This window comes from Aulonocara sp. 'chitande type north' Nkhata Bay, linkage group LG17 (assembly GCF_057382095.1).
Source record: "Aulonocara sp. 'chitande type north' Nkhata Bay isolate Kocher_YH1m ecotype deep benthic linkage group LG17, A_spYH_male_GT1.1, whole genome shotgun sequence".
In the NCBI taxonomy this organism is placed as follows: Eukaryota; Metazoa; Chordata; class Actinopteri; order Cichliformes; family Cichlidae; genus Aulonocara; species Aulonocara sp. 'chitande type north' Nkhata Bay.
Genome location: NC_141360.1, coordinates 17,867,959 through 17,889,986, shown reverse-complemented (window position 1 = coordinate 17,889,986; position 22,028 = coordinate 17,867,959). Strand labels below are relative to the sequence as shown.

The following is a 22,028-nucleotide window of genomic DNA, read 5'->3' as shown; positions in this document are numbered from 1 at the left end:
AGCTGTCTGACCAACTGGCACAGGTAAGTGAGGTGACAGTAATAACAGACACACTGGATGAGCAGTTTGTTTTTTTTAATTTGTTTACAACAAGGCTACATCACCGATGATGTCATGGTGTCAGTCTCTCCGCCTCATTACCCAGAGTTCACTCTGTTTCACTTTGTGGAAGAACAACTAAAATTCAACCAAAGTTAAAAAGGTCAAAGGTGACGCCAAATCCTCCCGCAGCACGCTGCAGCCAAGAGCATCATGGAAAATCTTTTGGCTCCTTTTATGGCACGGACAAAAAAAAAAAAAAAAAAAAAAAAAAAAACCCCACCACGACCAAAGTCCAAAAATAAATCTCTAAAAACTGTTGACCAGGCACATCCTCCGATTCACGACCGCAGCTTCCTGACCCCGCCCACCTGCCGGACCCAGCCCCGCCCACTCACCACCTGCTGCAGGTGAGGTCAGGTGAGTTCAGGTGAGCTGGGGTGGACTCATTCTGTCCAATCAGTCTTCAATCTGTCAGTCCTTCAGAGTGAGCCGCCCTGTTCACATTCGAAGTCCTTCATCATCTTCATCCCTTTGGATCCTCGTCTGCAGACGCAGATTATTGCCGTCACCTCTGAATGCTCGTCAACAAAAAGATTTACCTGTGGGGAAAAAAGAAGTCTTAAACATATCAGAGAAGCAAACAAACTCAGGCTGAATACACACCTGAGTGTACTTGAGAACAGGCTCACCTGGCGGTGCGAGAAGGCTGCAGCTATCGGAACAGTCTGGTGAACTCTCTGATGGCCCAGCACACCTGTTTACACTCCTCAGCGCTGCAGAACAACAAATGTGAGGTTATCTACTTGTCACCTATGCAGGTGTTCCACACACTGAATGTTTATCAAAAACATTTAACCAGACCATGAGATCAATTTTACAGGAAATAAACTCCTCAGTTGGAAGAGTTTTTTTTACCAGTGCATATAGTGTTTTTCATACACCTGAAACCTCCCAATCAGGTCAGGACAAGTCCAGACTCGCTCAATCCGGACTCCAGTTTGTCTGCGTTCCACCATCAGACGAGTGAGTCTCGACAAAACCTGCTACACACCTCACGCACTCTTACCTGAATGCCTCACAGTCAGTAATGCCTGTCCCTGAACGCCTCACAGTCAGTAACGTCTGTTTCTTAATGCCACAGACAGCAACGCCTGTCCCTGAACGCCTCACAGTCAGCAACGCCTGTCTGTGAATGCGTTACTATTTTTTAACAAACAGACGTTGAAGCTGTGTTCAGTTTAACCCAACCCAAAAACAGCCTGTTCGTGTTGGTGGAAAAATGCACCATGTCGACCAACCAAAAAAATGATATGGCAACTAGAGATGGCACGATACCACTTTTTTATGTCCGATACCGATATCATAAATTTGGATATCTGCCGATACCGATATGAATCCGATATAGTGTTTTTTAATCAACAAAACTGTTTTTTAAAATATCTTGCTGCATTTTGTATAAGTTCATACTCAAGTTTAAAACAACAACTACACTAAAGCTATTCTGTTATACCTGTATGCAAAAAAAATATTTCATAGTTCAGCAATACTGATCAATCTAATAAACTTAAACCTACACCATCCTCCCTATTCTGGTATTTTAAAGAGTACTTAGCATAAATATTAAGCAACCTAACTAATAGGGTTCCAACTCCCAGCAACAACAAAAATAAATAAATAGAAAATAGGGAACCACCCCTCACACTCCACCTCATGATGCTTAATCGACGTAATCAACCTTAATTTGATGCAGTGTGGAAAAAAAAATGCACAGAAATCAATTATTTTTCAAGAAATATTAAATAGATTCAACATCTTTCTTCAACAAAATTGCAGACTGCACAGATGGTGCCTTCCCAAAGGAAAAAGTACTATAGCTTACTAGGGTATATATATTAGACTTAATAGTTACTATATACAATAATGGACTTCTATTCATTTTGCATCAAATTAAAACTTTGGGTGTCAGATAATTATTTATTAAAAGCTCGACATTTGAAATGAGAATAAGAAAGAAAAGTATGTCTTTGTGCCCCCTTTTCCCTGTTAATGCCCTATCGGCCCCCCTGGCTAAACTTTGCTAGATCCGCCCCTGCACAGTTACCAGCGTCAGCTACGTAGAAAAAGATCCTCGAGTAGAAAGTAATAATAAATAAATTCTAACAACAGCTGATCAAGCTTAAACGTGCTGCTGTTGTTCAGCCGCTGGTTTCCTCTTTCTGGTGCAAAGTGGGCCAAAAGCAAACTAGAGACACGGACTCGCGACAGAAAAGCCGATCAGCTGATTATTAAGCCGTTTCAGTCGCTCCATATATCGCTTGGTAAGCTTAACGCAGGAATGCTTTACAAACATTCAGAGATGGACTTACACACTTGCTTTACTTCTCTCGGGGATAACTTTGTCGGAGATGAAATGCCGGGTTGCTAGCGAAGCTCCACATGCTATCCAGACCACCGACAGGTCCCGCATGCCACAGCCGCTCTATCACGTGATGCATACTGCTCCGACGTGCTAACGTTCTGAGGTGAGTTACGGCGTGTTGCAAGTTTTGTGAGGTGCTTTCGTGATATTTAATGGATGGGATTACATTTTTTATTTTTCTCCGATATCCGATCCAGTAATTTAGGTCAGTATCGGACCGATACCGATACCTAATATCGGATCGGTCCATCTCTAATGGCAACATGACATTTGGTTGTTTCGGGAGAGGGGGAAGTTTTAGGAGTGACGGAGAGAGAGAGAGAGAGAGAGAGAGAGAGAGAGAGAGAGAGAGAGAGAGAGAGAGCGAGTTTAGAGATGTGAGAGATTTGTGACGTTTAGCGTGTTTGGAGTGTGTAGTTAATGTGTAGTGTAGAGGATAGTTTGGTGTTGTGTGTCAGTAAAATGACACGACTGCTGAATAAAAACAATGATACACCTGCTGCTGTCAGACTTGCAGGTATCAGGCTGTGATGTTCTCCTTTATAGTGGACAGAAATTATTTTTTTGGAGTGGCACAAATAATTTGTGTGGCATCTCATTGAATGCAGAACAGCTGATTGTTCTGTAAATAGTTTGAAATGGTTATAACAAAGGGTAAAAGGTAAATGACTGCAAATAACTTTGTTGTTTGCAAAACTTGTGCAGAGGATTTTAAAATTGACAATTTATATTTACATTTAAAGTTATGAAATATTATCATTAAACATGTTTGTTGTTGTTACATTAAAAAATATAACTTTTTCTACTCTGATTTTATGTTTATGTTTTTTGTCTGATTTTAGATCAACTGCGTTAACACAGTATGTCAAAAATGAAAACATGACTGTAAATTCAGACACGCGAGGTTGTGCTGAAAAGGATGAGACCAAACAAGGCAAAGTAAATAGTTTTTAAAGGTAAAATGTGGAGGGAAAATCAAGTAGTTAAAAATGGCCAATTATACCCTGGACCTCAGAGGGTTAAAGGTTTTTTTTTTTTTTAAAGTAACGCAATAGTTACTTTTCAAGTAATTAATTACTTTTAGAATATTGTAACTCAGTTACTAACTCAGTTACTTTTTTGAAGAAGTAACTAGTAACTATAATTAATTACTTTTTCAAAGTAACTTGCCCAACACTGGTTATCTCACCTGGTGACCTGTTTATGGAAGTCAGTCAGCTGTTTATGGGTGACTGTCACGGCGCCGCCTGACGTCTCCTTCGGTAAACCTTTCAGGGCGCTCTCTAACCAGCGGCAGAACGTCTGCAACACAAGGACACCATCATCAGCACCTAGAGTCACCCGACACCCCCAGCATGCACACAGGTTTGAGATGCCCTACTCACCGGCCGGTCGAACACCATGATCTCCCACAGCACCTCGGCGACGTCAGGTAGCGTGTACGGCGGCAGACAGAAGCAGCATGAGTGCATCAGCTGAGTGACGAGCTGCTGGCCGTGCTGCTCCATAGCCTGACCAATCAGACGCTTTCTCACCTCGAAGTCCTCCTCGTGCTGCAGACCCACAGGTGTTAAGGTGAAGCAGACTCCTGTGACATTACTGGCGTTTACAGCACGTTTCCATTAGACTTACATCGTTGGCGACTCCTGTGTGGATGAGGTCTCGGACAAACTTCATCACGCTGCAGTTGGCGTCTCGGTGGTCCAATGAGGTGGCGGCGATGGCGCACTGTATGATGTGAATGATGATGCTGCTGCTGAGCAGTGTGACAGGACTTCGCTGGACGAACCTGAGCAGAAGAGGATAACGGGTGAAAACGGGCAGAGCTACGGAGCGTGGCACCATCGGGCTCAAATGGGCGGAGCTTCAGACTCACCTGGTGGCCAGCCTGAAAAGGTCATCCACAGTGTCAGGGTGATTCCTTAGACCGTTCGGCTGCTCCAACAGCTGGAAGGTCGGCATGCAGAGAGCCTGAGGAGGAGGAAGCCACACCACCATCATCATCACTGACCAGCTCAATGAGCACATAACAGAAAGGTGGAGCCTCAGTGCCCAGGTGTGCTCACCTGTAGCATGTCGAGTAATCCCTGTCTGCAGCCCTCCTCCATACCGTACTCATCCACCAGGATGCTGCCCAGGTACAGGAAGCAGGAGTGTGGATACACCTGATACACGCCCACCATCTGACAACAACACACATGTGATCGTTTCATTGGAAACAAAACAACACTGCATCACCGGGGATCACAGATTCTCTCTAAACCAATCAGAATTGCTGACACTTTAGTCACAGCGCCCCCTGGAGTCTGGCAAACTGCTTTGAATCTGTTCACAGATGATTATTTTGTGTGACAAGTTTCAACAACAAACTTCATTTGATTGATTACTGATTGACTACATCATGGTGCACATACTCAAACCCGACTGGAAAAGCTCTGATCAGCTGTTCTGGAAGCTCAGAGTTTATTTTTAAACTCAGAGCTTGTTGAACCTGCTTCCTGCTCGCTGTCCGATATGAGGTCTCACCTGTGTGACAAGCGGCTGCAGCAGGGAGGCGGAGCCTTTCCCGACACAGCGCACAGCGAACCTGAGGCAGCGACAGCAGCGCTCCACGATGCGGTTATCAGCCTGGTGAGTGTTCAGAGTCTCCGACAATACGGGCCAGATCTGCAAGTCACATGACCAGAGGTACCTCTATCACATCTATTCAAATCACTCTATTCAAATCAGACTTCCAGGTGAGCGCAGGTGTGTTACCTCCTGGATGACTTTCTGACACGGGTGAGTCTGTCCATTCTCGACGATCGGGTTTGTGTGTCTGCAGAGAAATGATGTGTCCACCGTCAGCTGTTTCATTAAAGTTATACTGGAAGTGAACAAACAGGAGAACTCACCTGAAAATCACAGCCAACCTGTCGAGCCACACCGTCGGATCAGCTGATTTACCGTTTGTGGACTGCTCAGTCAGAAGCTAAAACACAAACAAGTAAACACATAAGTGAACAAACAAACAAACAAACAATCAAACAAACAATCAAACAAACAAACACACACACACCCCTCTGACCTTCTTCAGAGCAATAACCTGAACAGCACACAGGTCGCTCAGACACTCTGCGATCTTCTCCAGAGGAAGTCGAGCCAGGACCAGAGCCGTACCTGTACAGGTAATAGTACACTGATGTGATTACACATGAGCCTGCTGCATCTACACCACTCATGAGGATAAACCTGTGTCAGAGATTTAAACCTTGTACCTTCTAAATGTGACCATAGGTATCTGATAAATTCAAGGCAGGTACAGTACAAATATGTGATGATGTCAGTGCAGGTACCTTTGAGCAGGCCGACGGCAGCCTCTGTGGAAAGGGCGAAGGAGTCTAGTGAGCGAGCGATGTCCAGCAGCCCGTGGAAGTGCTGAGCCATGTGATCTCTGCACACGGAGCAGATGTTGTGGATTGCCTTTGCTGCCGCAGATGCCAGCGGTTTCTCTCGCAGACCTTTCATCAGGTAGTTCAACACAGAGTCTGACAGGAAGTACAAAATATTATTCAGTATTCCCAGACGCACCTGTGAAGCTACGACATCCTGAAAGGCAAGGAAGTTAAAACATGGCTGACTGCATCATCAGGACACTGCCACTGTTCAGGATCATTCCTCCGTACCAAGGAATCTGGGATTCCTGTCCACGACCTCGCTCATCTCGCCAACCAACTCGATACTCGTGTATCTCACCGCCATGTGAACGCTCTCCGGAAGTAACACAATCTGCTGCAGCACCTCCGTGAGCGTCGGGTTGTTCTCCCTGAAATCAGACATGGAGAACATGTTTACTTGATGAACGCGTCTGTGAGAACTTCCCGTGGCAGTGACACAGATACTCACGGGTCGACGCTCTTTGCGATGGAAGCCATGATGAAGAGGACGGCCTCTGTGACCTCCCAAGGAGGATTCCCATCTTTCAGCGTGGAGTACAGCTGAGGACAGGAAGTGATGTTAATGAAAGAATAAAGGTGAAACAGATCCCACCTGTCAGCCTGAAACCACCTGAGGATTAGTTACCTGAGCGAAGCACTCCACGGAGCCAACCAGGAAGATGACATCTTTAACAAGGTCAGACACCCTCATCCGGAACTCGCCAAAGTCGTCTGTGTCCTCCGGGATTCCCTCCTGTGGACGGAGAAAAATTCAGACTAAGATTTCATGACCTGAACACCTGAAGCCAACACCTGTGGGTGGAGCCAGAGCTGGAAGTCTGACAGACGCTGACATTTTTAGTTTGTTTGTGTTCCTGACTTCACATTCAAAGTGATTCACTGATTACTGATCACTCACGGTGAACACACCTGTGTGCATTATTGTGGACCACCATGGAGACAACAAGGACAGGTAATACAGTCAGGGTTCAACTTACAGCAGTGTGTTCAAACTCAGCATCATAAAAACTTTACACAGAAGGATCTGGAGCCAGACTGCAGCATGAAAAGGTTCAGGTTCTGGTTCTTACATGATCCGGATCGAGCTGGCAGTGCCGGGCCAAACAGTGGAGAAGCCTCTGGATGTACGGTCTGAAGATGGCGTGCAAAGTCGGGTCGTTGATTTTGTACAGGTGTTCCCCAAGACGGTACCAGAAGTTAAAGGAGATCTCCACCACCTGGACCACAGAGAACAGAATCACACACAGAACCATAACGCAGACCAGACAGGCCGACATCCGAATTAGAACACACAGGAGCTTCATATGCCATGTCATATGCAATGCCATGGGGTGTGTTCGTACCTCGTACTGGGGGTGTCCTGCACAGATCAGCAGCAGCTCCAGGGTCCTCAGGTCTCCCATGCCCTGTCCTGGACTCCTGACCGTGGTCTCCAGGAAGGTCTCGCAGAGCTCTGTGAAGATCCTGCAGTAGTTCAGCACTCTGAGGATGAGAATTGAACACGCGTGTTACTGACAATATGTAAACAACACATGAATGCCACAATCAGAACTAGATTTGTCCTCACTTGTCCAGATCTTCTCGGGCTACTGCCATGTGATAGGCCGTCTCTAGTGTCAGGACGCCCTGGAAGAGCTGCAGCGCCAATGCGACGTTGGTCTCCACGTTTTCTATGGCGTAGAGCGCAGAGCACACACAGTCGGAGGACGCCTCGTGGAGGTTGGTAGAGGTTTCGTCCCTCTGCTGTGGAGACAGTTTGGGGTAACATAGAAATATTCACACGATTCAAGATCGAGGCTCACGTGATCATCAGATCATTGACATTGACGGCACTCTCACACTTACCAGGACCTGGAAAAGCACCATGAGCAGCTGGTTGCTCGCCATGAAGTTGCTGTCGAGGACGCCCAGGTTGAACCAGCTGCCCAGACAGCGAAACACCTTAATAAGCATCTTCTCATCATTCCCCGTTTTCTCCACGCAGGTTGTCTGAGGACAAATAAAGTCAGAGTCCTGTTTAAATAAAGATTAGTGACATCATCAGTGACATCTCCGTTTTTAGAGTGATAACAGTTTCCGCCACATTATCATTATGGTTTTATTACTAGCCACACCCCTACCTTAATGACAACATGCAGCTAATGTGGCAATCATGTGACAGTTAAACAGCCACTGGCCTGGTGAACAGATACGATCAACATTCAGTGGTGTTCAGACAGAAATATTACTGAGCTGTCTGACAGGTGAGAGTCAGACAGGTGTCTCACCAGCAAGGTAACCACGGTGCTTGAGTAGTACGCCAGGTCCTCGATGATCTCCGTCCTCCGATTCGCTCCGATCCTAAGCGAGCGGCTGTGAACTTCCTCTGGGAGCACGGTGAGGATCTCTATGAGAAAGAGCATCGAGCTGATGTCATTGTTGTACCTGAGAAGACAGAAGAACAGGTTAGTCACTGTCCAGCTTCAGAGAAAACATTGTGTTAGCCGATTTTGTGAATTCTTACTTTTCTATCAGTGTATGAACACATCCTTTCCAGGACGCCATCTGCAGGGCAAGGTCAGCGATCGCCAAAGCCAGCTGAGGGAAAGGGTGATGGTCTGAGTTACTCAAGTAAGAACTATCACAAACAAACTTCCTGTTTTTAAACCCTGATGATGTCACTGCAAGTTCAGCTTACTTTTTACAGTTAAACCCCCGCCCTCCGACAAGGTGTGATAACAACCACACAGATGTATTAAAGCAGGTGTTAACCAGCTCAAGCCAACATTAAACATCACAGGTAAGAAATATTTGATGATTCTGATTGGCTGATTCTGTTACAGGACACATTCCTCTTAACTGAAGCGATAATCAGCTGTTTCCAGGGAAACCCCACTGAGACAACTTTACAGCCGAGTACAAAAGGTGAGGATCAGTCAAGAGTCAATGAAGTCCTATTGACTCCGATGCTTATACCGCCGGAACAGGTGCAGTTACCTGGGTTACAATGATGGGTGACAGGTCCTTGAGGTTTTGGATGTGCGTCAGCAGCGAGTCTCGCAGTGCATTGTGGGTCTCTGGCGGGAGCTCGTAGAAGCTCGTCTGGATCTTCATCTTCATTGTCTGTGCGGCGAAGTAACACGACTCCACGTCCTGTTTGAGCTGCAGCAGCTGGTCTGACACCTCCCAAGCATACATCTGAGGAAGAAGTGATGTCATAGCGAAGGATGGGAGAAGAAAACAATCGACACAGCATAACATTATATTTTGTCTATACAGGGACACCAAACAAAAATAAATAAACTAATTAAAATATGAACAAGAGGACTTCTGACTAAATTGAAGGAGGCAACTTTATCAGGTAACTGCTGTATTATCTCAAACAGATTGCACATAATTGCCAACTTGACTCTATTCAGTTGCAGAGTGACTCGTATTACGGCAACATTTATGCAGGTCTTAGTGAAATGTTGGTGAGCTTGGTAAGAAAATAAATGAAGAGATGATGTTACATTGTTGTATAAAACAGGTACTAACAAAGTTTAACTTTGACAACATAATCTACAGTTTAAAGGTGGTGATTGCGAATATTACTCTAATACTCGCACACTGTAAAATGTTAAAAAAAAATCTTCAGTGAATTATTTTCATAAGATTGAATCGTGGGCTGTCTGCTGATTCTGCTCCTTATCATTAATGCCCATCAGCCACTCGGGAGAACATCTGACCAGAACCAGAAGCCTCACGTTTCCAGCTAGTTGACATTACAATGAACCGTTTGATCTGTTGTCCCCAAAAGACCAACCACCTGACTGAACCTGGTTCTCTTCAGGTGTTCTCCTCAGGTCCACCTGAGACGCTCGAATTAGTTCTCACGTGACTGAAGGCTGTGAGCTGGGGCTCCACAAACACTCCACTGAGCATGCTCACTGATCAGCTGACTGCTACAGGGGGAAACTTTCACCTGCATAACTTCAGCCCTCACGCACAGTGGCTGACCTTTTACCCCAGGTCACCTGACTGTGACCATGCTAACATGCTACCAGCTGAATAAAAACAAACAAGCCGGAACCGCAAACAGGAAGTCCAAACACAGGCAGGGGAGCGCTTCATTTACTCACCTGCAGCAAGGTGACTCACTCACTCATTCACACACACACTCTCTCACACAAAGACACACACACAAACAGAAAGAAACAAACAGACACACACACACGTGCGCAGGCAGGCAAAGTAACATACAGACAGCTAGCAGTTAGCATAGCAGCTAGCTCGGCATGTTTTCCTCCATTCATTTTCTTTAGCTTAGCTGTTATGCTAACGGAAGCGGTGGCTCCTCTGAGACTGCGCACTACACTTCACCTGTGCGTTTTCACACAGGTAAAACCCTGAGATCCGCTTCACACAGATCCCCAAAAACACGAAGCGACCTCCGCCCGCCCGGGCCTCTCCCCCCCGCCCTCTCACCGATCTCTGCAGCTCTCCCAGCCACAGCGAGGCGCGCTCCTTCCCGGCCGGGTCCGGGTCGTGGTACAGGGCCTGGACCGCCTGGTACACCAGCGCCAGGCTCGGTTTGCCGCCCTCCATAGCTCGGGTCAGACACAGGGACGCGGTGAGGCAGACAGCTCGGGGTCCGGGTGCTCGGATCCGGGTTCAGGGTCCTAAACGCTCCGAGAGCCGACCGCCATCTCACAGGCTTTCCGCTGCAACGGCAATCCCGGTCCCACCGGAAACACGGGCACCAAAAGAAGTTCCGCTTTGTCCTCCCGGAAGAAGACTTCTGTGAGAGGGCAATTAAAAAATAAAATGATGAAATAAAATGCAGCATATTAAAATAAAACAAAACTAGGGACACAATAATAATACGATACAATAAATTACAATGGAGTACAATAAAAATTAATTTGAATTTAATGACAACTTATCATAACCATCCATCTTCTGCTTCACACCTGGGTTTGGGTGGTGAGGGCAGTAGCCTGAGCGAAAAAACCCAGACCTCCTTGACCCCAGTCACCTTCACCAGCTCATCCAGGGGGAACACCGAGATGATCCCATTTCAGCTGAGAGATTTTATCTCTGAAGTGAGAGCATCCCTAACAGTGGCGGTCCTAGCCTGGGCGAACAGTCCCTCTGGCGCCCCCCCCCCCCCCCCCCCCCACACACACACACAACATATTAAGGATTGTACATTAACATAAAACTGTTGTACACACACACACACACATATGAAGAGAGAGAGAGAGAGTATGCATAGTATGCAAACGGCTACCAATCAGCAATCATAATTCGTCATACAATGAGAACAGGACGAATCAACAACTGACAATGACTAATTAATATTATAATCTGTAACATAATGTATTGTTTGGAGTTTAGTCTGTTACTGTTGCTATTTTTACCATTTCTTCTTGGAGCAGCTGTAACGCACATAATTTCCTTAGGGAGTAATAAAGTATACTGATTCTGATTGTTTCAGGATGACCTGCCATTATTGAACTTTTCTTGTCCATCTTCCATTGGTTTTAATTTTGCACTCCAGTATGAACACATATCCCCCAGCTCGAGGATCACCACAACATGATCTAACACACCTACACCTTAGTTCACAGATTCACTTTGTCTAGGGTTTATTTCTGAGATTTTACACAACCCAGGATTCAAATCATGAATACATAATGGGCTTGGATTTACATCATTATGAATGAAATGTGCTCTATTTGGAAGCAGCCGGCCCCCCTCCCCTTTTGATGGCTTATGTGTGTGAGACTTTAAATCAGGGGTGTCAAACTCAAATACACTGTGGGCCAAAATTCAAAACTGGAACAAAGTCGCGGGCTAACATTAATATTTATTGAAAAAAAAAATCTTCCTCCAGATATAAGAATGAATCTTTTCTTATGGACTCAAATAAGTTTTGCTGGAAAACTGAATATGGAACAAGCAAAGCTTAATACTAAACAATATATATATTAGCTGTATAATACCAGTAGGCCAGCTCTAATAGTAATTTGGTATGGCTTCGCGGGCCAAATGTAATTAGGCTGCGGGTCAAATTTGGCCCGCGGGCCAGAGTTTGACACCTATGTTTTAAATCATCAAACTGTAAATTTTAAATTGTTATCAATTCCACCATCAGGCCGGGGTCTTTCTGTGTGGAGTTTGCATGTTCTCCCCGTGTTTGTGTGGGTTCCCTCCGGGTACTCCGGCTTACTCTCACCGTCCAAAGACATGCAGCTTGGGGATAGGTTAATTGGATAATCCAAATTGCCACTAGGTGTGAATGTGCGAGTGAATGAGAGTGCGAATGGTTGTCTGTCCCTGTGTGTTGGCCCTGCGACAGACTGGCGACCTGTCCAGGGTGTACCCTGCCTCTCGCCCTATGACAGCTGGGATAGGCTCCAGCGCCCCCCCCCCCGCGACCCTGAAAAGGATAAGCGGAAGCGAATGGATGGATGTTATTGATCCCTTTACCCCTGGTCCTAAAGTGTGTATTTATTTTCTTACTCTTCTTATATATAGTGTTTGTTTACTTGCACTGCTGTAACTGGAGCCTCGTCTCTCTATATACTGGACTGTATGTAGCGGAGATGACAATAAAGTTTACTTTGACTTCAGCAGCGAGCAGGCGCACCGAAGGCTCTCGCGCTCACTTTTTGTGTATAGAATTTAGAAAAAACATCGGTGCAAATTATAAGTCTGTATCATAATGTCTGGTGTTTTCATGTTTGCTGGTATGTTTTAATTTTGTTTTATTTTGCGAGTTGGTTATTAGATGCTGCTCCAGCCAGCCAGTGAATCCCCCGCCGCCCCGCCCTCTCCTCTCTGCGCCGCAAGCAGCAGGCGCACCTGGCAAACGGAGGGCGCCCTTACTCCCAGCAAATGGGCGAGGGAAAACCGATCGGTGCCTATGCCATTCCCAATATGCGCTGGCTGACGTCGGGGCAGCATGAGTACTACGATGCCCGTGATGCCGCCCCCCACCACGATGCCGCCCCGGGCAACCGCCCGTGTCGCCTGTATCTAAAACCGCACCGGCTCCTTTTAATGTGGAGGAGTAGCAGCTCTACTCTGAGCCCCTCTCAAAAGACTAAACTCCTCACCCTGTCTGTGACAGAGAGGCCAGCCACACTTCAGAAGAATCCGAATAGGGTTTATTGCCAAATGTTGAGCAGATTGAGCAGCCCTACCACCGGGCCCCCCAAGCCAACAGAGCTCCATGGATACTTGGGACACAAAAGTCCTCCACTACAGCAAGGCGATTTACGGAGGGGATCGTACACGGAGGAGTACAAATAAAAATAAATATGTTCACAAACATTTACACTTGAAATGTTTGTAATTACTAAATTAACATGCTGAACCTGGATATTGAAGAACCTACACACATTTAAAATCATCACATTTAACCCTGAGTGTGTGTGCGTGTGCAGTCACACTGTTTCAGATCAAACAAACTTTAATATCAAAGATAATCTGAGTGAATACAAATACACTTTTGATCATTTCGTTTATTAGGGGAACATGAACAAGTAGCAGGTACAATGTTAGTTTCATCACTGACATCAATGTTAAAGAGTTTTACCAGTGGCAACATCTGCTCAGCTTCATTTCTGATTTTAATGAAGCTGTTCAGGCTTGGAAGTTACAGACAGATCAACAACAGCTGATGATATGAGCTAAAGTTCTTATGACTGACATGTTTCTGATGCTTCCAGATTTATTTTTTTGTAACTAAACCAAACCTGATGCAGGCTGTGGCGACTACTCTCAGGTAGACTGACAAACCTTGGGTTCATTTCTCGCATTCATCTCCCACTTCCTGTGACCTCTGACCCTGACTAATGATGTTAGTATAAATGAAGCCCTATAAGGAAAAGAGATCCTGGATAAAGAGACGTTCAGGGACCTGATGACGTGCTCGGAGCTCTAATGATCGAGTCGAATTTAACTGCTCTAAAACCCAAAGAAACACGGCAAGTCATCTGTGAACAAAATTTAGGGCATTGATTGATCAATAAGTCATTTTAGTGGGGCATTTTTATTCACAGAAAAAAACTGAGCTGCTTGGAGTTTGATTCAGTTTCAATAATCAGAAGTTTGGAAGTTAAAAACATTTTTGAAGTTATAACTGTAATAACAGGATAATAAATCTGATGAATAATAGTGTGCCTCAATGCTCCAAAAAGGAATTTTATTAAAAAATAATAATTAAACCAAAACAGCTTCTGAGTTTCATTTAAATGTTTGAAGTAAAGTAATGATTCACACAATCAAATTACTTCATTGATCAGCAGGTTCTTTTTTATTTAACAGACATTAAAGATGAAAATAAATAATACAGGATACATGAACACCTGAGGCCACTGTGACCTTTAAGTGTTACAGCACAGACTCACAACAAACAGAAACCTAACATTAAACAGTGAAAGCAGCAGACATAATCTCCGGTCTTCATACCTGAACCACCAGGAGCTTAATCAATAATCCATAGTAGCAAGTAATCAATAGTCAATACATCAGTGATTAATCAGTCTTTTAAGGCTGCAAGTCACCTCCAAACTGAGGTCGTATCATACCCATGCTCCATGCAGCTCACAGCCTGGTTATGATACAGCCCCCGCTCTAAAGGTCAGCAATCATTACAGCCATCGATCAATCGATCAGTCAATAAATGTGTCTCCTCTTCAGTCTGGTCCAGGATGAAAATGGGCAACAGAAGTGGAGACAGTGCAGTTTCTTCTTGTCCGCGACGTTCTCCGGACTCTGAGCAGGAGAAGTGATGAACGTTGGAGGACAGCTCCTTCTTAAAGGCTCAGTGTTCTTCCTCCTCCTCTTCCTCACAGTCTTCCTCACGCTGAACCCCTTTAACCGTTTCAGTGGTCGTGAGTCTTCTAATCTGACTGTGTGACGATGTTTTAAGGATTTGGAGGATTGAGGAGGATCACCTGGTCAGGTAAATCTGAAATATCCGGATTACATCGGAAGTTGAGCACACGGAAAAACAAAAGACTCTTATTGGATTTAGATCCGTCAGCCACCTGCTGCTGCTCTTCATCATCAGGTGTCTTCATCGCCCTGCAGTGGGCCTGACAACAGCTTGTGTTTATTACACTAAAAACTTTATAAACCCATCACAAACCATATCACACAGCAGGGACTTACCTCTTCATCTGTAAGAAGGATTTTTAGAGTTGGCAGCAGAGCAACAGTCAGCTCTGTTGCCTCACTAAAAGAGATCTTTGTTTGAATCTGTGACCTGTCCAAGTGTACCTCGCTTCTCACCCACTGACCTCTCCACAACAGTGAGCTGGTTGGCGGGATGCTAATGTTTCTAGTTATTACGTGTAACCAAACTTAAAGAGTACAGATAAATCATTTAGCATAATTAAAGTTTTACTGTCATGTTATTGGCTGTTAATATGATTGCTGTTGTAAGTATGTGTTGATCACTAACAATTTAATTAATTAAATCAATCATTAAATTAAGTTTGTTTGGAAAAAGAGGGAAAACTCATCCACTGACCACATGGTTCTAGGTTCAATTCCTTGGAGTTAAAGGGCTAATCCCAGAGCCATTTACCAAAATAATAAATAAATATTTAAATAAGACGTGCATGCGACTGCGGTCACCTTTAAAGCACAAAGTTTTTTTTGAGCAGTGAGGTGAACTCGGGTGGATCTGTGTGTTCACAGAGAAAACCTTCTGTAAGCAGATTAAGGAGTCAGAAGTTCTTAATCCTGAAAGTTTAGAAAAATCCCAGCAGCATAATCTTTGCTGTAAGTGGTTTACGAGCGTATATAAGAGGCTGACACAGCGGCAGCGGCAAAGAGCTCAGGGTCACAATGGGAAAACACTTCCACCTGTACGAGAACATCTCCAAAGTCAGTCCCTTTGAGGGGCCCCAGTATTACCTGGCCCCTGTCTGGGCCTTTTACCTGCAGGCCGCCTTTATGGGTTTTGTTTTTTTTGCTGGCACTCCTTTAAACTTCATTGTTCTCGTGGTGACGATGAAGTACAAGAAGCTCAGAGTCCCACTCAACTTCATTCTTGTCAACATCTCCTTGTCCGGCTTCATCTTCGTCACCTTCTCTGTCAGTCAGGTGTTCTTAGCCTCCATGCGAGGTTACTTCTTCCTGGGTCACACGCTGTGTGCTCTGGAGAGTGCTGTGGGCTCCGTGGCAGGTAAACCACCCAATCCATCGGCAGGATGTGTACAGGTGTGTGCAGGTGCAATGGTGTGTTTCTCCCTCCTCCTCAGGTCTGGTGACCGCCTGGTCTTTGGCGGTGCTTTCCTTTGAGAGGTACCTGGTCATTTGTAAACCGTTCGGAGCCTTTAAGTTTGGCTCAAATCACGCTCTGGCTGCAGTGGCCTTCGCCTGGTTCATGGGCATCGGCTGTGCCTGCCCACCTTTCTTTGGCTGGAGCAGGTACTGTAGGCATCAGGTGATTCTGGCCGTGTGTGTCCTGCACAGGTGAGCTGACTGTCTGTGTTGGTAGGTACATCCCTGAAGGTCTGGGCTGCTCCTGTGGACCCGACTGGTACACTCACAATGAGCAGTACAACACGACCAGCTACACACACTTCCTCATGGTCACCTGCTTCATCATGCCTCTCTCCATCATCATCTTCTGCTACTCCCAGCTGCTGGGTGCTCTGAGAGCAGTGAGTTAATCAATCAATCAATCAATCAATCAATCAGCCAGCACTAAGTGATTAACTGAGTCTCTGTGCTGGTAGTGTGTTTGGAGCTTGAGAACTTCACTCCATTAAAGCTTAGCCTTGTTGTTTCCTCTGCAGGTTGCAGCCCAGCAGGCTGAGTCAGCCTCCACCCAGAAGGCGGAGAAGGAGGTGTCAAGAATGATCATCGTTATGGTGGGGTCCTTCGTCACCTGCTATGGCCCGTACGCCCTGGCAGCTCTTTACTTTGCCTACTCCACAGATGAAAACAAAGACTATCGACTTGTCACCATCCCGGCGTTTTTCTCTAAGAGCGCCTGCGTCTACAACCCACTCATCTACGTCTTCATGAACAAACAGGTGAGCACACTCAGATAACACAGTGCAGAACGCAGGGTTTAGTTTTTCGCAGCTTTTCTCTGACAGTTTGAGTTGTCCCTGCTACTGAAGTGATGATGAGTTCTTCTGTTCTGTTCTCAGTTTAATGGCTGTATCATGGAGATGGTGTTTGGAAAGACAATGGACGAATCCTCCGAAGTTTCCACAAAGACTGAAGTGTCCACAGCTTCTTAATGCTCACACCAAAGTGACACAAAGAACTTTTAAGAGGGCGTGACTGAGCTGAAGAGGACCTTCACAGGTCAGAGTTTGGAGGACGAATGTTTCCTGTATTCTCATCGTTATGTAAATAAAGTTTATACGTACACACGATCAGCTGATATCTATGTTCCTGTAGAACATACGTGTTTAGATAAAAGGCAAAAATAAACATTAAAAACAGTGAAGTGTCTTTCTTTAGACTTTCTGAATAAAACGTTCACGAAACCAAACTCTGAGTTTCACTTTTTTTATTTTTTTTTTATTGATAAACAGGTAAAAATGCGACATAAAACTCAGACTTTGTCTGTAGATTTTTTTAAGCTTTAAGGCAGGGGTGTCAAACTCAAATACACAGTGGGCCAAAATTCAAAACTGTAACAAGGTCGCGGGCTAACATTAATATTTACTGAAAAAAAAAAAAAAAAAAAATCTTCCTCCAGATTTATGGACTCAAACAAGTTTTGCTGAAAAACTGAATATGGAACAAGCAAAGCTTAATACTAAACAATATATATATTATGGTAGTTGTATAATACCAGTAGGCCAGCGGGCCAGAGTTTGACACCTATGCTTTAAGGCATCTTTAAATCTTTATAAAAACCATTTGTTATTTGCTCCAAAGTGGCAACGCTCTGAAGGACGAAGCGTAAAACGTTTACGTGAGATTTTTTTCCAAATGACCAACACAGCTACGACAGTAAGGCGCTCTCACCTGAAATCACATGAGCACTCCTTTTAGTCCAACTGTGTCCCAATGACATAATTTTCTTCAACGCTAAATGAAATAAAAGTGGATTTTAGTGAAAATGGCGGGTCAGTGTTTTACGCTTCTGTACTGCAGAAACTCGTGAGGAGCAAAAACACATACGAAAAATAAAAAAGTCTGGCCTAACAACCTGGCAGTAACTGTTGAACATCAAAACTGTTTTTTCTTCTTTGGCTCTAAAAATAAATTATCTCCATAAAGTTTCCACCAAAATTCAGAAGCAGTTTGTTCCAGCGACGCTTCAATCATGTGACCTTCTAGAACTCGTCGTGTCGCAGTAGCGCCTCTCCAAAGTCTGTCACCTGACTTCCGACAAACACCTCATGCTTGTCCAGAATCTCTTTCTTGCTCAGTTTTCCATCCTGAAGACACAAAAATCAGCTGTTACACATGCAAGCAGGTAAACCGAAAGCTGCGAGGGGCGCATTTGGTTCAGCCTCACCTGGTCGGCATCAGACTCATGCAGCAGATGTTGGGCTTCGGCCTCGGCATGGTCATAGTCAGAGGGAAGGATCCAGTCCATCGTCTCCTCTTTGTCCATCTTCCCATCCTTGTTTTTGTCTCTGAACTCCGAGAACTGCTGACGCTCTGTCGCCACCCACTCAGGCTCCTCCTCGCCGTCCTGAGACATGTACATGTCACCTACGACAATTCAATTCAGTTTGTTTATATATAGCACAAATCACAACAACATTTTCCTCAAGGCAATACAATAATACAGAGAAACTCCAACAATCATACGACGCCCTATGAGCAAGCACTTTGGTGACAGTGGGAAGGAAAAACACCCTTTTAAAAGGAAGAAACCTGCAGCAGAACCAGGCTCAGGGAGGGGCAATTGGACGTGACAAGAAGTGACCAAACTTAGAAGAGGAACTTAAATCTGTTATCTGTTTGGTTACAGTCTGTTCACGCACGCACGCACACACACACACACACACACACACACTTCCACCTAACAAGCACTCTGATTGGCTAATCATAAAAAGGAAAGCTGCAGCACACAGAATAAATTCAGCCGCAGGTAAATTTTGTGGTATTCAGCAGCGAGCTCGTCACAGTGCTGCCCCCTGCTGCCTGACATCACAAAAAGCATGCATAGGCTCCATGAGACCATCACTGTCTAGTCCGTCTGTCAGGATAAGGTAAAGGCCTGACCTCCTGACCTTCAGATCAGCTGCTTCCTGTTTCCTCTAATGCTCCACCTGATCGATAAAACCTCACCGATATACTCCTTCAGGTCGATAAACCCGTCTCCATTCTTGTCGATGTCTTCGATCGTTTCCTGTGACAAAAAAAGAAAGTTAAATATTTGAAACGAAACAGTGGGTCACATGACCCCACGACATCAGTCTCACCTGCACCACGACGTCCTTCATGTACTCGTGTTCTTCAGGATGAAGAAAAGCGGTAAACTCCTGTTTGTCTGCGATGAGGTCTCCATTCCTGTCTGCGACCCGGAACCTCCGCTCGTCCCTCGACATCATGTAGGTGTAGTTGTACTCTGGTTCCTTTGGAGGGTCATCTGGAACCAAGCAATGAGAGACCTGATCAGATTGATTACAGCACAATAACATTTATCAAAGAAGACCTAATAACCTCAGATGGAGTCCTGACCCAGATAACTGCCGTATGTCACGTTCCTGTACTCGTCCCAGCTGATGCGGCCGTCGCCGTTCAAGTCGAAGTCTTTCCACTGATGCTCCACGCTGTCATAGATGTGCTTCCTCTGAGCATTTCTGATCCAGGCCTTCAGCTCCTCCTCAGAGACGAAACCATCGCGGTTAGTGTCAATTTTATCCACGATGATGCTGCAGAGACACGAATTACCAGAGCGCAAAGCCAAAAACAACATCTTTATGAGATGCAACAAAAATAAAGACTAGACTTGAGAAATATCTAACCTAAATGAACCCAAACTGAGCTCACAGGTCCAGGAAATACACTGGACTTTATTTTAATTGTATTGAGTTTTCTGTGAACACAGCTAAGCTGAGTATGTGAGTTGAAATTGTAAAGTTTCTCCTGCGTCTGCAGCAGCTGGAGGTGGAGACGATTCGACCAGTGAGGACGTCTATTTCCTCACGGTCAGCATGACACAGCTACAGGAAGTGATTGTCTGAATTTCTCATTATGCCCTGTGGACCCTGTCCCTGCACAGCGCTCAGCCACAGTCTGATCGGGCTGTACTTCAATGTGGAGAGCCGAGGCCGGCCTGCTTCTCTTCATCACTCAGAAAAACCAGGCGAAGCTTCAGATGACCTGAACTCACCCGAGTCTGCGTTGGCTCTCCTCTGGAGGAAGTTGCTCAAAGGTTTTGGCCTCCTCTTGACCCAAAAATGCTTCGTGGTCGTAGTCGAAGTTTTTCTGGTCGTCATGCTCAAGGGCGCTCAGAGGCTCCTCATGATGGACCCGACTTTTCCTCTCTGTGGGCTTACTGCTGCTGCTGACCACCACAGCAAGGATGAGGAACACAAGCACTGGACGCACCATCCTGACACACACTGTGACACACATACAAAGACACAGACATACGCACGCGCATGCACACAGAAACAAAGTTTACGTTTTAAGCTTTAAATTCCTCTTTGAATATTTTCACTCACAGTCAGCTTCTCTCGCAAACGTCAGTCACATGATAATAAACTCTGGTTTTACAAACATCACAGTTTCTGTTTAATATTCATAAAACTGCTGATTGCCTCAAACTCGCTACAGCTGTTGGAGCATCAGCTCACCTGCTCTCCTCTCACCTGTGCGCGTGCTACTCTTACACCTGGCGACCGCTGCTCTGCTCGTTCCTCACACCGAGCCCCGCTGTCTGCGACCCCGCGGAGCCGCCTCTGGGCCTCCGCAGCCAATCAGAGCCCGCGTCAGACTTTTCCCTCGACCTGATTGGTCCACCTCAGTTATACGTCATGCTCCCTCGGTGATGTCAGAGGGTTGCTGTCCGCGGACTCTTTTCTCATTGGTCCTTCTTCACGAGAGGAAAGAAGGAAGCACGCATGCCACGTCCGCAGACCCGCGCGCTGACATACAGGGGGCGGGGCGGAAAAATCATGAAGTTTAAAAAAGATGAAACTTTATTTCCTGCAGATTCTTTCATTCACGTTTATTTAACTGCAACTTTAACACGTGACCCCCACTGTGGTTATCCCCAATAAAACTTTATCTATAATCTCACGTACAAACAGCAACATTTAAATAAAGTAAAAGTAGGGGAGACCGGGGATAGAACGTGGGTCAGTTGTAACACTTCCAATTTCTCCAATCAGGGCTAAGTTTCAAATGATGTGACTCATCCTGTGCATGTCCAATTCAGTTCTGCTATCACATGTGAAAAATCAGCACATTTTGTCAAACACAGACAATTTAACATGAAAAAAAGTAATTTGTATGCCAAAAAGTAAGTTTTTCTACTTTATTTCAATTTCTAATAGCATTATCTGCTTTGCAGTTAAACTCATCAAACTTAAATTATGTTATTTGTATGTCTATGGGGATATATTCTGTGTAGGTCTTTAGTGCTAATGTTTTAGCCGTTGCCTGTAATGTTAGCTAGTTCATGGCTATAGGAGTCTGGGTCAGTTGTAACAGCAACAGTCTGGGTTAGTTGTAACAATAATGCAGATGTTACAACTTACCACACTATTACTTTAACTTATATTAAACAAGTTGGGGCAACGACATCAGCAGAGAGAGGTTCACTGGTCGCATTTGTATATGTGGTTAATGCCATTGGCAACACAATTCCTCCACTGTTTGTGTTCCCACACATACATTATGCAGACCACTGTGTCAGAGATGGACCAGTAGGAAGTACTGGTAGTGGAAATAAGTCAGGATGGGTGCAAGAAACAGATTTCCTCATCTTTCTGAAGCACTTTGCAAACCACACCAAGGTAAGCCATGATAAAAAGTAATGGAATTGCGATGCTGGTGAACAACTACATTTTTTCAGCTTCATTGTTATGTTCAAAATTGGTGCAAGAGTTGTAGGTTATAATGCCCACTGATCCAATGAGGCCAAACTCAAGGAAGACCAACCAAAATTAATGAAATATTCAGTTTCAGAAAATTCCATAACCTGTCTTTTTTGGGGG

General features: G+C 45.1%; 3 protein-coding genes across 6 annotated transcripts; 1 reads left to right on the top strand and 2 right to left on the bottom strand.

Moving 5' to 3' along the window:
• Nucleotides 1–44: 44 nt before the first annotated feature.
• On the bottom strand, nucleotides 45–10,636 carry tnpo3 (transportin 3). 2 transcript variants are annotated; one of them, XM_086268173.1, is made up of 23 exons: nucleotides 10,345–10,636; nucleotides 8,875–9,075; nucleotides 8,402–8,475; nucleotides 8,166–8,322; nucleotides 7,744–7,887; nucleotides 7,466–7,641; nucleotides 7,242–7,380; nucleotides 6,969–7,115; nucleotides 6,524–6,631; nucleotides 6,347–6,438; nucleotides 6,127–6,266; nucleotides 5,797–5,988; nucleotides 5,520–5,620; nucleotides 5,356–5,432; nucleotides 5,219–5,279; nucleotides 4,988–5,128; nucleotides 4,528–4,644; nucleotides 4,338–4,432; nucleotides 4,094–4,250; nucleotides 3,847–4,014; nucleotides 3,651–3,763; nucleotides 732–815; nucleotides 45–641 (listed from the first exon to the last, which is right to left on the bottom strand). In XM_086268173.1, the coding sequence occupies exons 1-22, from the start codon at nucleotides 10,462–10,464 to the stop codon at nucleotides 755–757; spliced, it is 2,781 nt and encodes a 926-aa protein (XP_086124299.1). In that variant the 5' UTR covers nucleotides 10,465–10,636; the 3' UTR covers nucleotides 45–641; nucleotides 732–754. The 2 variants fall into 2 exon arrangements, with proteins under 2 accessions (XP_086124299.1, XP_086124301.1); XM_086268175.1 differs by having other exon boundaries at nucleotides 5,529–5,620; nucleotides 10,345–10,635.
• A 5,083-nt stretch (nucleotides 10,637–15,719) lies between these two features.
• Nucleotides 15,720–17,404, top strand: opn1sw1 (opsin 1 (cone pigments), short-wave-sensitive 1). Its single transcript, XM_086269951.1, has 5 exons — nucleotides 15,720–16,063; nucleotides 16,140–16,308; nucleotides 16,379–16,544; nucleotides 16,680–16,919; nucleotides 17,040–17,404. The coding sequence occupies exons 1-5, from the start codon at nucleotides 15,724–15,726 to the stop codon at nucleotides 17,130–17,132; spliced, it is 1,008 nt and encodes a 335-aa protein (XP_086126077.1). The 5' UTR covers nucleotides 15,720–15,723; the 3' UTR covers nucleotides 17,133–17,404.
• calua (calumenin a) lies at nucleotides 17,393–20,773 on the bottom strand. Of its 3 annotated transcripts, none has more exons than XM_086269953.1 (7): nucleotides 20,679–20,773; nucleotides 20,198–20,429; nucleotides 19,543–19,736; nucleotides 19,284–19,450; nucleotides 19,150–19,210; nucleotides 18,368–18,567; nucleotides 17,393–18,287 (listed from the first exon to the last, which is right to left on the bottom strand). In XM_086269953.1, the coding sequence occupies exons 2-7, from the start codon at nucleotides 20,416–20,418 to the stop codon at nucleotides 18,183–18,185; spliced, it is 948 nt and encodes a 315-aa protein (XP_086126079.1). In that variant the 5' UTR covers nucleotides 20,419–20,429; nucleotides 20,679–20,773; the 3' UTR covers nucleotides 17,393–18,182. The 3 variants fall into 3 exon arrangements, with proteins under 3 accessions (XP_086126079.1, XP_086126080.1, XP_086126078.1); XM_086269954.1 differs by having other exon boundaries at nucleotides 20,664–20,763; XM_086269952.1 differs by lacking the exon at nucleotides 20,679–20,773 and having other exon boundaries at nucleotides 20,198–20,442.
• Between the last annotated feature and the right edge of the window lie 1,255 nt (nucleotides 20,774–22,028).